Source organism: Salvia hispanica, chromosome 6 (assembly GCF_023119035.1).
Source record: "Salvia hispanica cultivar TCC Black 2014 chromosome 6, UniMelb_Shisp_WGS_1.0, whole genome shotgun sequence".
Lineage (NCBI taxonomy): Eukaryota > Viridiplantae > Streptophyta > Magnoliopsida > Lamiales > Lamiaceae > Salvia > Salvia hispanica.
This window is the reverse complement of record NC_062970.1, coordinates 37,647,275-37,659,828: the sequence shown is the minus strand read 5'-3', so window position 1 is coordinate 37,659,828 and position 12,554 is coordinate 37,647,275. Positions and strand designations below refer to the sequence as shown.

Below are 12,554 nucleotides of genomic sequence, written 5' to 3'. Positions count from 1 at the left end.
TGAGGCCGCTCAATTGGTAAGAGTACTTATCAACTAAAGGGAAGGGTTGGATGAGATTTCTGTGCTTGGATCATTCCACTTTATTTTTCTCTTCTTCGCTTTAATTAGTACGTACACGGGATGACTGTTAGTGCTTGGAGACATGGCAAAGTTGACATTTTCCTTTATTAGCGTATTCAGATTGATGGACTTGTCACTGGTTGTAGAGTATTGGTCAGGAAGCGGAGACTTTGGTTCTCTTTTGATCACCACTCAAAATCTTAGACTATCTCCATCCGTGACCCTCACCCAACTCAACCCCAATCAACTTTTTAATAAAATATGCATTTCTCTATCCTCCACATACACAACCCTCACTCAATTCAACCCTCATCAACTTTTTTACTTCCATAAGTGACTCCAACCCAACCCAATTAAATATTTTATTTTTCATATATTTTATATTAATATTTTGATTTATAATTAATTTAAATATATTAAATAATATCTAAAAATTATAATAAAAAATATATGATTCAAATTTAAAACAAAAAATATTAGATATTCAAATAATTGAAGCACGATATAATAATAGATTACACACATTAAAAAATATGATTATCTAAAATATTTACATTTCATATTTATAGTGTACAATTCTAAAACATGTACATAAATAAAGTAGTGATTAATCAATAATTAATATTGAATAAAAATAAATAAACGATAATAATACATTGAGCCAATATAAAATGGACATGTGTCCTTTGCCCCCTCCTCCAACTTTATGGTGGGCCGGATGACAAGACCCCAAATTGGAGGTTGGGTTAGGTTATTTAATTTTTGCTTTATTTTTATTTTTTTCTATTTTATCTTTTGTGTTTGTCCCTCATCTCAAAGTCACCGATAGGGGTGGTCTTAGATACCTCATATATGTATCTCCTCGAAGCTTTAGAATTAGGGCAGTTCCAAATAAGCAACCATATCTCCTCAAACTTGAAGATCATTTTCTCGTCGTTGAAGAAATTCTCCCTCGCTTTTTGGAGAATGTCGACAAAACTATGGTCGCTAGGCACATCTTTCGTGTGTTGATCATGACGTCGGCAAACTTGGCCCAATTTTCTACACTTGACCCGGTGCTTGGCAGGTGTATATAATCATGTCGGGGTGTATGAGATGACTTGCTTGTTGTTTTTCATGGCAACATTATCTTAAAACGTATTATTGATCTCTTAGCTTAGCTGTTGATGATGAGGATTAGATCTTCCAATACGTCGATATAAATGCGCGCCAACAACTTCATCTCATCCAAGGTGCATGTACATCTTCAGGCTCTCTCCAATAGCCACCTTATTGTCTTTCCTGCGCTGTGACAATGGTTATCGTTGACTTCATAATTGTCGCTATTCATTCGGACATTTATTAGGTCATCGTTCGCAGTTGAAGAAACATATGCATTATGATATATTAACCACTTGAACTATAAACAAACATATGCATTCTGATATATTAGCCACTTGAACTATAAACAATGACTAATCCTTTGTACTATAACAGAGATTAAATAATTACGCTTGCCCACATGACCCCTTATTTAGGGAATAATTATCATGGCTAAAGTTCTGTAATTCGTTGGCGGATTATAGTTTAATCAAGTTGAGATTTGGTCAATGTTGTTGAGAAAAAGCTCATACCAAAACAATAAATACTTGAATTATTGCAGTATCTAGCATGTACAAATAGTACTAAATTAATTAGGTCCCCTACGTTGCATGAGTTGTCAGATGAGTGGAATGATATTCTCAAGATTATTTTAAATAATAGTAATATAATCATATGTTGAAGAAATTAAATAGTGGAATGCAAATTAATTTTATATTGCTAGCATGTGAATGTATATAGATTCTTGTTGTCCGACGTATAATGGAATGAAATAGTATGGAAACATCTATAAATAGAGGGAGTGTATTAATTCATTGAATGTGCATGAACATGCGATGTTCATGGAATAATTAAATAATTGTAAGCTTACAACAAACTTATACTAATATTTTCAAGTATTGGTACCTCCACTTGGATTCTCTATAATGTATTCTATCTACCAGTCTCTCTTCCACCAATTTGTACACAATTTATTCCTAACCCATGCATCCACTTGCACGAGTCGTGGAGAACTTATCCCTACTTATTTTATTTTTTTATTTATAGTAGTTGCTAAATTTTAGGTTCTAGTATTATAAATGAGCGTTTTCATCTTCTATCTCCAGCATATTCAAAGCAAAAAAATGCAACTAAAAAAAAATTACTATTACCAGAAACAACTCAACAACTGAAGTACACAAAGCTAAGTATTTATACTTCATCAGTTCATAAAAAACAAGTATATTTATTAAAGACACTTATTTTAATATGCAATTGAAGAAATATAAGAGGCAAAAAGAAAAGATGCGTAAATTAGGAGAGAGAGAAAAATGGTAAAAAGTTTCATAAATAGAAATAATAGTGCTCATTCCGTCCATAATTTAAAGAGCACTTTTGACTCGGCATGAGTTTTAAGAAATTGTTTGACATTGTTAAGAAAAGTAAAGGAAGAAAGTGAGAGGAATATAAGACCCATTTAAAGTATTAATTTTATACTTCCTTTGCCCCACAAGAATATGCATTTTTCGTTGTGCATAGTTTTAATGCACAATTGGTAAAGTAAAAGAAAAATAGAAAGAAAAAGTATTTCAACTATCCCACAATAAGAGTTTTGTTTTGTCATTTTGATCAGTTTTACAATAAGAGTCATATTTCACTTTTACTATACATGATATGTAGACTCATATTCAACCAACTTATTTCATTCACATTTTGTTATAAAACTAATATATATATAAATGGACCTATATTCCACTAACTTATTTAACTCACTTTTCATTAAATTTCTTAAAACTCATGCCATAACTAAACATGACTTCTATTCCGGGACGGATGGAGTAATTACAGTATTATTAATGGAGAATGAGTCTCACTTCATAAAGAGAAAAGAGTTTTTAAATTTAGAAAATGCAAGAATATTGTTGTGGACGGACTAAAAAATAAATAATGCATATTTTTTGTGGGATAGAGGGAGAATTGGATTGTGAGTGTAAAAAGTTAGTGAAATATGAGATCCACGTACTAATACTCCCTCCATCCTACAATAAAAATCATGTTTTGTCATTTCGATCTGTCTCACAATAAGAGTCTTCATATTTCACCAACTTATTTCACTTACATTTCAATATAAAACTAATATATATAAGTGGAATAGGTTTCATAAATTTATTCAATCCACTTTTCTTTATATTTCTTAAAATTTATGCTATAAATAGATACAAGTTTTATTTTGGGGCGAGGAGATTAATAGAAGTTAATGGTTCTAAAAATTATGGATAACTGAAGGAGCATTTCATTCATAAAATGTGACGCGAGGTTAGAATAGGAAACTAAGTTGTTATTAGGTGAGAATCGAGAAAAGTATATTTCTCGATTTTTTGGTGTATATATATATATCGGATATTATTGCACATAAAAACATAAAGTAGAATTAAATACTCCTAATTACCATATAATCATGAAAATCGTTGCGTCGGATATGGTATTTTCCCAAAAAGTAAGGTTTTGGGCGATAAAACCAAGAAACACAGAACATAGAAAAAGACTGGTACAATGCATCTGACCCTCTTTCTCTCTCCTTGCCTTGAGAAAAGGAAAGCCCACATTTAATAAAGAAAGATAGAGAGAGAGAGTGTGTGAATAGGGCAGACCCCACCACCAATTGAAACTGAAGATATGCAAATGAATTGATTCAACACCACCACAACTTTTTCTGATGCATATTCATAACCTTACTTGTACCTACACATTTTGCTAAGCTTACCCTTCACAATTTCTCTCTCTCTCTATTCCTCTTTTTGCCCTGTTGCACAGGGTTTCTTCCTTCCATGCTCTCCTTCCTTTGATTTTTTTTTTTGGTTCCTCTCATGCATCCAGCTCTATTCTTGGCCATATTGATTGTGCTTGATCTGCTCGTTTTTGCTCTCGCCAGAGGGTTTTTTGGGCTCACGCTGTCTGGATTTCTGGTTTCCAGTCTTTTCCCATGTCAGAAGTCTTCGATTTCAGTGGTATGATATCCTAATTTATTTAGGTTTTGGGGTAAAGTTGGTTACTTTAGGTCTAATATTCCTTGTTTGCTATCAGATCTTGTGATTTTCTGATATATAATCATACAAAGATGTATCAATTTTAGGATTTTTAAAAGCACATGTATCTTTTATTTAGTCTTGTTAATTTCCTGCAGTATGATCTTGAACTGCTCTGTTTATTCTTTGATCTTGTGATTCTGTTATAGTTTGTAGTGATCTTTGTTGGATTTTGGGTTAATTTTTTTTACTGTTGTGTAAAAGCTAGACTTGAAGCTTAATAGTCCAATCGGCTTTGTGAAATGATGCGTTTAGCTGATATTGGTAAAACACTTTGGCTTGATAGTCATAGCTGGGAATTTGTTGATTGTATGGTTTTTGTTATGTCTAATCTAGTTCATGCCATATTTTTAGTTTATGAGCTTGATATTGATTGATAGCATATAAACTTGCGAATCATTGATTCTTTTGTTATAATTATTGAAAAAACATACCAATATCTTATGTGAGTTTCTATGTCTTCCCTAACAGATGTTGGTGCTTTTCGCTCTGGGAGCTTTCTCCCAAACCCGAAGGACTCAAGTCTATTCTTGTCTCCTGCTAACCTTGTGGATCTTTATCTTTTGCCTCGCAAAAGATCTAGAGTCTGTGCTCCGTTTGTCGTCTCTGAGGAGGCAAAACAGCAGCCATCGATTGAAGTTCTTCCTGATGAGTGTCTCTTCGAGGTTTTCAGACGTCTTCCTGGAGGCAAAGAGAGGAGTGCTTGTGCCTGTGTGTCGAAGCACTGGCTCATGCTTTTAAGTAGCATTACAAGGGACGAAGTATCTGTTCCACAAGTCAATCAATCAAAATCTCAGGAGGTTGATGAGATTAAGGCTGATGAAGAAGAATCTAACGGGTATCTCTCTAGATGCTTGGAGGGGAAAAAGGCAACAGATGTGAGACTTGCTGCAATAGCTGTTGGAACTGCAAGCCGTGGAGGTCTGGGTAAGCTTTCCATCCGGGGAAATGCATCTACTCGGGGGCTGACAAATCTTGGCCTCAAGGCCATATCCCGTGGTTCTCCCTCTCTACGAGCCCTTACTCTTTGGAACCTATCTTCAATTTCTGATGAAGGATTAAGTGACATAGCAAATGGGTGCCGATCTCTTGAGAAAATTGACCTCTGCAATTGCCCTTCACTTACCGACAAAGGTCTAATTGCGATTGCAATGAACTGCCCCAATCTGATGTCAGTTGCAGTGGAATCATGCTCTAACATTGGTAACGAAACTCTTCAAGCTTTGGGCCGCTTCTGCCCCAATCTCAAGTGCGTGAGTATTAAAAACTGCCCACTTGTTGGTGACCAGGGAATTGCCAGTCTATTTACATCAGCTGGTCACAACCTGACAAAGACAAAACTTGAGTCACTCAACATTACAGATGTATCCCTTGCTGTCATTGGACACTATGGGAGAGAAATGACTGATCTTTCACTCGTTGACCTACAAAATGTGAATGAGAGGGGTTTCTGGGTGATGGGTAAAGGTCAAGGTCTACAAAAGTTGAGATCTTTATCTGTAACTGCTTGCCAGGGAGCTTCTGATTTAGGGCTTGGAGCTGTGGGTGAAGGGTGCCCCAATCTTAAGCTGTTTGCTGTCAGAAAATGTCTGCGGATTTCTGACAATGGGGTCGTATCATTTGCCAAAGCTGCTGGTTCACTTGAAAGTCTTCAAATTGAGGAGTGCCACATGATCACCCAACGTGGCTTTTTTGGCATCCTTGCAAACTGCGGTGAGAAGTTGAAGGCTCTTGCACTGGCAAACTGCTTGGGGATTCGTGACATGAACTTTGGATTTCCATTCGCATCTCACTGTGACTCCCTCAGATCATTGACCATCCGCAACTGTCCCGGCTTTGGTGACTCTGGCTTGTGCTTGTTGGCTAAAATCTGCCCCAAATTGACTCACCTTGATCTTAGTGGCCTTGTGAGTGTAACGGATGCTGGCATTGTACCACTTGTTCAGAGCTCAAAGGCTGGTCTAGTGAAGGTCAATCTGAGTAAATGCATCAACCTGTCTGACAATGCTGTCTCGGCCATCTCAAAGCTTCATGGAGAAACTATCGAACTACTAAACCTCGACGGCTGCAGACGTGTCACTGACACAAGCTTGATCGAAATCGCTAGGAATTGCCTGTCGCTCAGCGAATTGGATGTTTCCCAGTCAGGGATAACAGATTACGGAGTTGCAGCCTTGGCAGCAGCCAAGCAGATGAATTTGCAGATACTATCTGTTGCAGGTTGCTCTTTGATATCCGACAAAAGTGTGCCTTATCTGATGGCTTTGGGCAAGACTCTGGTGGGGATGAACATCCAGCGTTGCCCTGGAATCAGCTTTGGCGCCACCAGCAATCTCCTCGATCAACTGTGGAGGTGCGACATACTTTATTGAGGTGAAGAACCATAGCATGATGGGTGATGATCTCTCTTAGTAAAAGCTTTTAAGTATAGTAGTGTTGCTCGTTTTTGGGTCTATTGGGAGGTGTTGAAGATTCTCCAGTCCACAAGCATCGCCTTTTTTTTTCCAGCTAAGGTAGCCAGGTACTACTTTTTTACCGCTTTCTTGATGCCAAGAAAGCTGTTTGCAGGATGGCTTCGTCCCTAATGAGCATAGCCATCCTTTTTACGTACCTGTATGCTTAGCTGAGAGCTCTGCGAGCAGTGGACTATCGACCTTCTGATCCTTCCAACAGTCGTCTCTTAGTGTTGGTTATGCATATATGTGTGTGTGGTGTTGGAGCAGGTGTTTTAGGGTTGCTTCTTTTGGCAGTTGGCGTTTCTTGCGTAGCTTCCTGGGGCTTTGGCCGTGGCAGAAAGCCACGACGACCTATTTTGGTTGTTTTTTCGTTTTCCAAGCCCCGGTTTTGCAGGTTTCTCCTCTGTTTCGTCATGCAGCCTTCCTCTTAATATAATGCTCCCTACTCTCTTTTTGTATGTTGATGAATAAAAGCCCTCTGCGGCTGTGTGTTTCGTCTTCTTAGCTTGTGTTGTTTGTATCAGAAACTCTGTTTTGGGTTCTGTTATTAAACTAGTATAATATATTGTTTGTGTTTTGACATTTCTCCACTTGATTATTGTGCTTACCCGATTTCAAAATAGTATTAGTAGTTACTCCTTTTGTCCCATTAAAAATAAAACCTTTCTTTTTTGTGTTATCTTATTAAAGTTAAACATCTTTTAAAATAGAAATAATATTATTTTTACTTTTCGATCTTTCTTATTTTATTCTCTAATTGTTAACTCACGAAACACAATATATAATTCCGTGCTGGAGAGTATGATCATCCACAATAGTGAACTAGTGCCCACCCTAACCACCAGCTAGCGGCTTGGGTGTGGCGCTAGCCCACTATTGTGTGCAGCGAACGGGATGGACAAGGGGTTGAGCGTGGACACCGGGCGTTAGCCGATCGTTCGCCAATCGCTCGCCGTTAATTAATAAATGTTTAATCGGTCGCGGATAATAAATATTCCATTTCTATCGAGACAGAGGGATTACTATTTCGATACCTATGTTGATTGCTCAATGTTGTACGTTACCGTATTACTACACTATGATACTTCTTCCGTTCTTTGCTAATAGATATGCTTCTTTTCAACACGGAGACTAAAAATATTGTGTTAATGAATAATGAATAAAGTAAGAGAGATGAAAAGGGAATAAAGTAAGAGATTATTTTTTTTCTAAAAAAAGAAATGACTTAATTATCTTAAAACTTTTCAAAATAGAAAAATGACTCAATTAAAATATAGCGAAAAAAAGTAGTACATAATTTGCAAACTTGAGTATTGCACAAGTAAATGAATTATATCAGAGTTGCAAGAGAAATTAAGCTCTACTAATATGTCAAAAGTCAAGTGTAAAGGAGAGGAATGAAAACAAGAAAGAAATTAGGATAACTTGTGTTTATATCAACAATGGAAAAGCAAGAGAGAGGCTGTTTTCGAGATGGAATCCATTCCAACACCCCAAAATTTTCACTGACTCGGGTGACAATCATGCCCTAAACCATAAATTAGGATAACAAATTCTCCACACTCAGCAAACACATAACAAAAACATATCAAACAACCAAACTTCATTGCTGACTTAGGGGTAATAAAATGAGACACCGGCACCCCTTACACTCTACTCCCATGCCTTGCTCCAATATAGACTATCGTCGTCGTTTTCAGAAAAGATGCATAGCCTGCATTGGAGCTATTCTTTCACCTCATACTGCAATCGGCTCGTGCACCAAACTATCTTGTTCTTGTGATTCCAGAGCAGCTTCGTTGTTCTCCATGCACATCTCACTCCCATTTGCCTCAGCACCAGTCTCGCCCTCCTGTTTCTGTGCAGATGCAGCTTCACTCATATCGCGTCTGGATTCTGCTGCTTCTTTGGAAGCCGGGGTCTTCTGAGCTATAGCCTTCTTCCTTTCACCGGACAAGGTGGAGGTCTCGGAGGGCAACCTAGGAAGCGATTTTCGTAGTGGCTTCTTGACAAGGGCAACGGGAGGTGGCGTCTTGGCAACATTACCTTTCGAAAATTTCACATCCAAGCTCATCCTACTTGGGCGAGCAATGGGGGCATCATTTTCTTCCAATTCGGCCGTAGATGAAGTCTTCTTTCGACCAAGCTTGGGAGATTTGGCTCTTGTAGTAGGTATCTACATAGATTGTTTACAACAAGGCGTTAGTATGAATTATTTTACTAATGGAACCCCTCGTTTTCATTGTTGATCATTCTTGAATCTTGATAGTAAAGGACATTATTTGGTGATTCAGTTCTGAGAAGCGTTGCAGGGGGGAGTGGCTGAGTGGTCAAAAACGACAGACTGTCTGACTGCGGTCATCAGACTAAACTATTTGAGACCTCTGTCAATTTCCATAGCATGTATAAACTACTGAGAGCATGATCTTGTTCAATGTGTAAAGCATTTTCTACGCAATCAAGCCAAACATGAATAAGCAGCTAGGCATTACACTAGTGAGAAGACTCCTCACAACGAACGTTTACCCCAGCCATTATATTTGTGTACATCAAAACAATTGATTTCAGCATTGAAGAGACAACTTTGCAAGAGAGTGAAAATTTCTTGCATAAAATAGTTTGGTCATGATTACCTTAAACAAAACAAAATCAGAAAGTATTTATAAAGATGGGAACTTCAACCATATATGAAAATCAATTAATCAAGTTACCTTCTTCAGTTCCAACTTTGGAGGTGCAGGTTCCTGATAGAAGCTTGGCATCGGTGTTGCTTTGAAACCCAATTTCTTTCTTAACATTTTAATCTCGGCTTCCTGAGATTCCTGTGCAAAGAAGGGAAAAGAAAATTCAAACCAACCACCTAAATGTTAAACTCAATATTCAAACCAAACCTTAGTCTTGGCTTGCAAATTGTTCTTCTCCATTTCCTTTGCATGAATTTTTTCCTCGAGTTTTGTGTAGAACTGCCAAACAAATTACAGTGAAATCTATGAACCCTGACCATGTGAGGAAGACTGGAAAGTCTGTACGCTAACTAACCTCTCTTCTTTTCTCAGCCCTCTCATCACACTTAAAATTGAAATCGTACGCAGGAAGAGTACCCAGTTTGCGGGGCTTGCCATCATCAGAAGGACTACAACATATCAATTAAGGATAAGACATTCACAAGTTGGATATAGTTTTTAAGAACAAAATGATATACTTGCAACTTCAGTATCATAGAGTTATTGAGCTATATCAAAGAAAAGGATACAGAGAAGACTCGGAATTTTCTTCAGCTTTATTAGCAGGGCCTTTCTTAACAACCTTTGCCTTTGTCTCCTCCTCCCTGAATTGAGGAAACAGTCCATGTCATTGAACCAATAAGAAATGTACAACCTTCAAGAATAATACTATGTATAAATACAAGAAAGGAACTCAAAGATCTTTATCTAAATATGTGTCCTAGGGACCTTGCGTTTCCCAACTAGGGAGTCAAATTCTCAATTTTAAGTCATATAGGAAATATAAAAAACAACATACGTGGGATCCTCTGGCAGAGTTTCACTAGTGGAAGACGTCATTGCAACAGGATGTCGTTGCTGCTGCAGGAGATTATGAAGGAATTATGTTCTAAAAACTGAATAATCATGAAGAAAATGTACATTAATAGGTAATTCATGCAGATGTAAACACAACTATACCTTAGAAACAGTTTGAACATTCGTTGCTTTCAAACTATCAGAAGCTTCCCTCTCATTGAATGATTTAGCTTTTGTTTTAAGAGCAGGAGTCTTTCCACGTACTGATTCTGAAGAAATGGTACCATTTGAAGCAACAGAAGATTTAGGCACTTTTTTCCCATCTATGCTCTTACTCAAACCTGCCAACGAGACCGGTTTCGGGCTTAAAGATTTACCACTCTTTGCCTTCCCTGTGACCTTTTGCGGTTTCAAATTCTTAGGATCACTAGACCCTTTAACCCCAGGCGCCTACACACATGCAACAAAAAAGAAAAGAGAGAGTCATATTTTGGAGTTCCAAAACATATTAGTGAAGCTGTGCAGCTGGATAACAACTCTGGAATATCATACCTCAGCTGTGACAGTAGAGTGGCATTCTGGTTGCATAACAGGTTCTTGAATGATTTCTTTGTCAGAGACTGAAAAATGATCTTCCAGCTTCACAGCCTCTTCAAGATTAACACTTATTTCTTCAATCCCCAAGTTCCCATTGGATGTCCCAATTACATTTTCAGAGATTACGAGTGGCTCGTGAAGACCATTCTCCAACTCCGCCCCACACACAGGATTAGCTGCCATCATAAGCCTATTTACCTAAAAAAATCATATCACACCCCGTCAGATGAGGCAGCAAGCGTGCATCAAACCATTCACTTGAAATTGCAACCGCGTAGAAATCCTCTACAAATAAGATAGCATTCGTACACACAGATGATGCTAGCAACCAAGTATTCAAATGAGAAACACAAGCAACATATATAGAGCTAATCTGTAATAAAGTTGAATCTCCACCAAAGATGGTTACATTAAGTCTTAAAAGATACTAACAAGTCTTCAGCTCAACATTCCCAACCCCCATCGATGCTCCGATCTCCATTATCTCTCATAGCAAAAACCACCAAACTAAATTAAAAAAAAAAAAACACTATCTTGAACCAAGAAACAACAATAATGCACAAGGAATATCATCATAAATGATTCAGAAAAACAAACCCAACAAGAATAAGAGTCTTAGCAACAAAACCAGAGGAAAAAGACAAAAACCAGAAGACAAAAGGGACTTTAAAACATAGTCTCACACTAGATCTCCAAAACCCTCCAAAGATCTAACCTTTACCAGTTGCAAGATTCAGATGCAGAACCCATTTTCCAGTTTTCAAGCAAGAGATTACTACTCATCACACATCTAAACATTCTCACATCTCGACACAGTAACAATGAGATGTAATGCTTGAAAAAGGCCTTACCTTTTAGAGCATTTGAAGTGAGTAAATCAGTATAATATTGTAAAGATCTGGTGAGATTGTTAAATGGGACGGGGCTGCTCAGGAATTCCTGTATCAACTTTGAAATGATCTTCAAGTTTTAGTGTGCTCTCTCTTTCACTCTCTCTCTATCTCTTCTCTGTCTTTTTTCTTCTTTTTTTAATTAAATTTTCTCCTCTTTTCATCTCTGATGTAAAAGGGGGAGTATTATTTATTTATTTTACTATTTGAAATTGAAAATTTAGAAGGCCTCTCTCTCTCTCTCTCTCAGCGGCAAGTTGTGTCTGCTTCTGTAGATTTTGGTATGTGCCAGCTCTGCTTCTCCAGATAAGGAAATAAGAATATACGATTAATTAAGTATACAAATGTATTAGTACAAATTAATAAGAATAATAAAAATAAAGAGTCACATATTATATAATTTGCTATTATGTTAATCAGTTTATTTTAAAGCTTTTACTTACATCGGCGTATACTAAATAATTCGAATTATATTGTATATACGTTTAAAGTCTATACTTAAAAATGTACGATTAAGGAAAAAATAATAAGTTGGCACATAACTGTGATATGAATAATTAGTAATCAATAGTATACGTATTTATGGTACAACCCGTGACACGTTTAAAACATATAGTAGTAGAACATAAAAATAAATGCATCAAGGAAAATGTGACAATTTTGATTACGATAACAGATACTCTAACATTGTATACTACTACTACTACTTATATATTTATAGAAGTGATCAAATCAACAATAAGAAATATTTATCAATGATTTTATATACTGATGTATTTAGTGACATTATGGCTCAATTCGATTGTCTTGACCGTCTTTGACTACATCCCTTCTTCCTCTCTCATGTTCAGTTGGTGCGACTGTTCTTTTATCGGCCTATGTCTC

At 37.0% G+C, this 12,554-nt stretch overlaps 2 protein-coding genes across 6 annotated transcripts; one reads left to right on the top strand and one right to left on the bottom strand.

The window, feature by feature from the left end:
- The first annotated feature begins 3,819 nt into the window (after window positions 1-3,819).
- LOC125193861 (EIN3-binding F-box protein 1-like) lies at window positions 3,820-7,243 on the top strand. Its single transcript, XM_048091786.1, has 2 exons — window positions 3,820-4,127; window positions 4,677-7,243. The coding sequence occupies exons 1-2, from the start codon at window positions 4,103-4,105 to the stop codon at window positions 6,575-6,577; spliced, it is 1,926 nt and encodes a 641-aa protein (XP_047947743.1). The 5' UTR covers window positions 3,820-4,102; the 3' UTR covers window positions 6,578-7,243.
- An 816-nt stretch (window positions 7,244-8,059) lies between these two features.
- Window positions 8,060-11,834, bottom strand: LOC125196134 (protein WVD2-like 6). 5 transcript variants are annotated; one of them, XM_048094518.1, is made up of 10 exons: window positions 11,631-11,833; window positions 10,735-10,977; window positions 10,560-10,632; window positions 10,345-10,451; window positions 10,184-10,245; window positions 9,915-9,989; window positions 9,701-9,794; window positions 9,553-9,624; window positions 9,373-9,483; window positions 8,060-8,837 (listed from the first exon to the last, which is right to left on the bottom strand). In XM_048094518.1, the coding sequence occupies exons 2-10, from the start codon at window positions 10,963-10,965 to the stop codon at window positions 8,400-8,402; spliced, it is 1,263 nt and encodes a 420-aa protein (XP_047950475.1). In that variant the 5' UTR covers window positions 10,966-10,977; window positions 11,631-11,833; the 3' UTR covers window positions 8,060-8,399. The 5 variants fall into 5 exon arrangements, with proteins under 5 accessions (XP_047950475.1, XP_047950474.1, XP_047950471.1 ...); XM_048094517.1 differs by having other exon boundaries at window positions 10,184-10,242; window positions 10,345-10,632; window positions 11,631-11,834; XM_048094514.1 differs by having other exon boundaries at window positions 10,345-10,632.
- Window positions 11,835-12,554: the final 720 nt, after the last annotated feature.

What these genes read in the sequence shown, in the direction of transcription:
- LOC125193861 (XM_048091786.1), top strand. Translation starts at nt 4,103, where the DNA reads ATGTCAGAAGTCTTCGATTTCAGTG. An exon ending in AGAAGTCTTCGATTTCAGTG is followed by an intron (nt 4,128 to 4,676) that starts GTATGATATCCT and finishes CTTCCCTAACAG; the next exon opens with ATGTTGGTGCTTTTCGCTCT.
- LOC125196134 (XM_048094514.1), bottom strand. Translation starts at nt 10,965, where the DNA reads ATGATGGCAGCTAATCCTGTGTGTGGGGCGGAGTTGGAGAATGGTCTT. An exon ending in ATTTGCAAGCCAAGACTAAG is followed by an intron (nt 9,484 to 9,552) that starts GTTTGGTTTGAA and finishes TTCTTTGCACAG; the next exon opens with GAATCTCAGGAAGCCGAGAT. An exon ending in CAAAGTTGGAACTGAAGAAG is followed by an intron (nt 8,838 to 9,372) that starts GTAACTTGATTA and finishes CAATCTATGTAG; the next exon opens with ATACCTACTACAAGAGCCAA.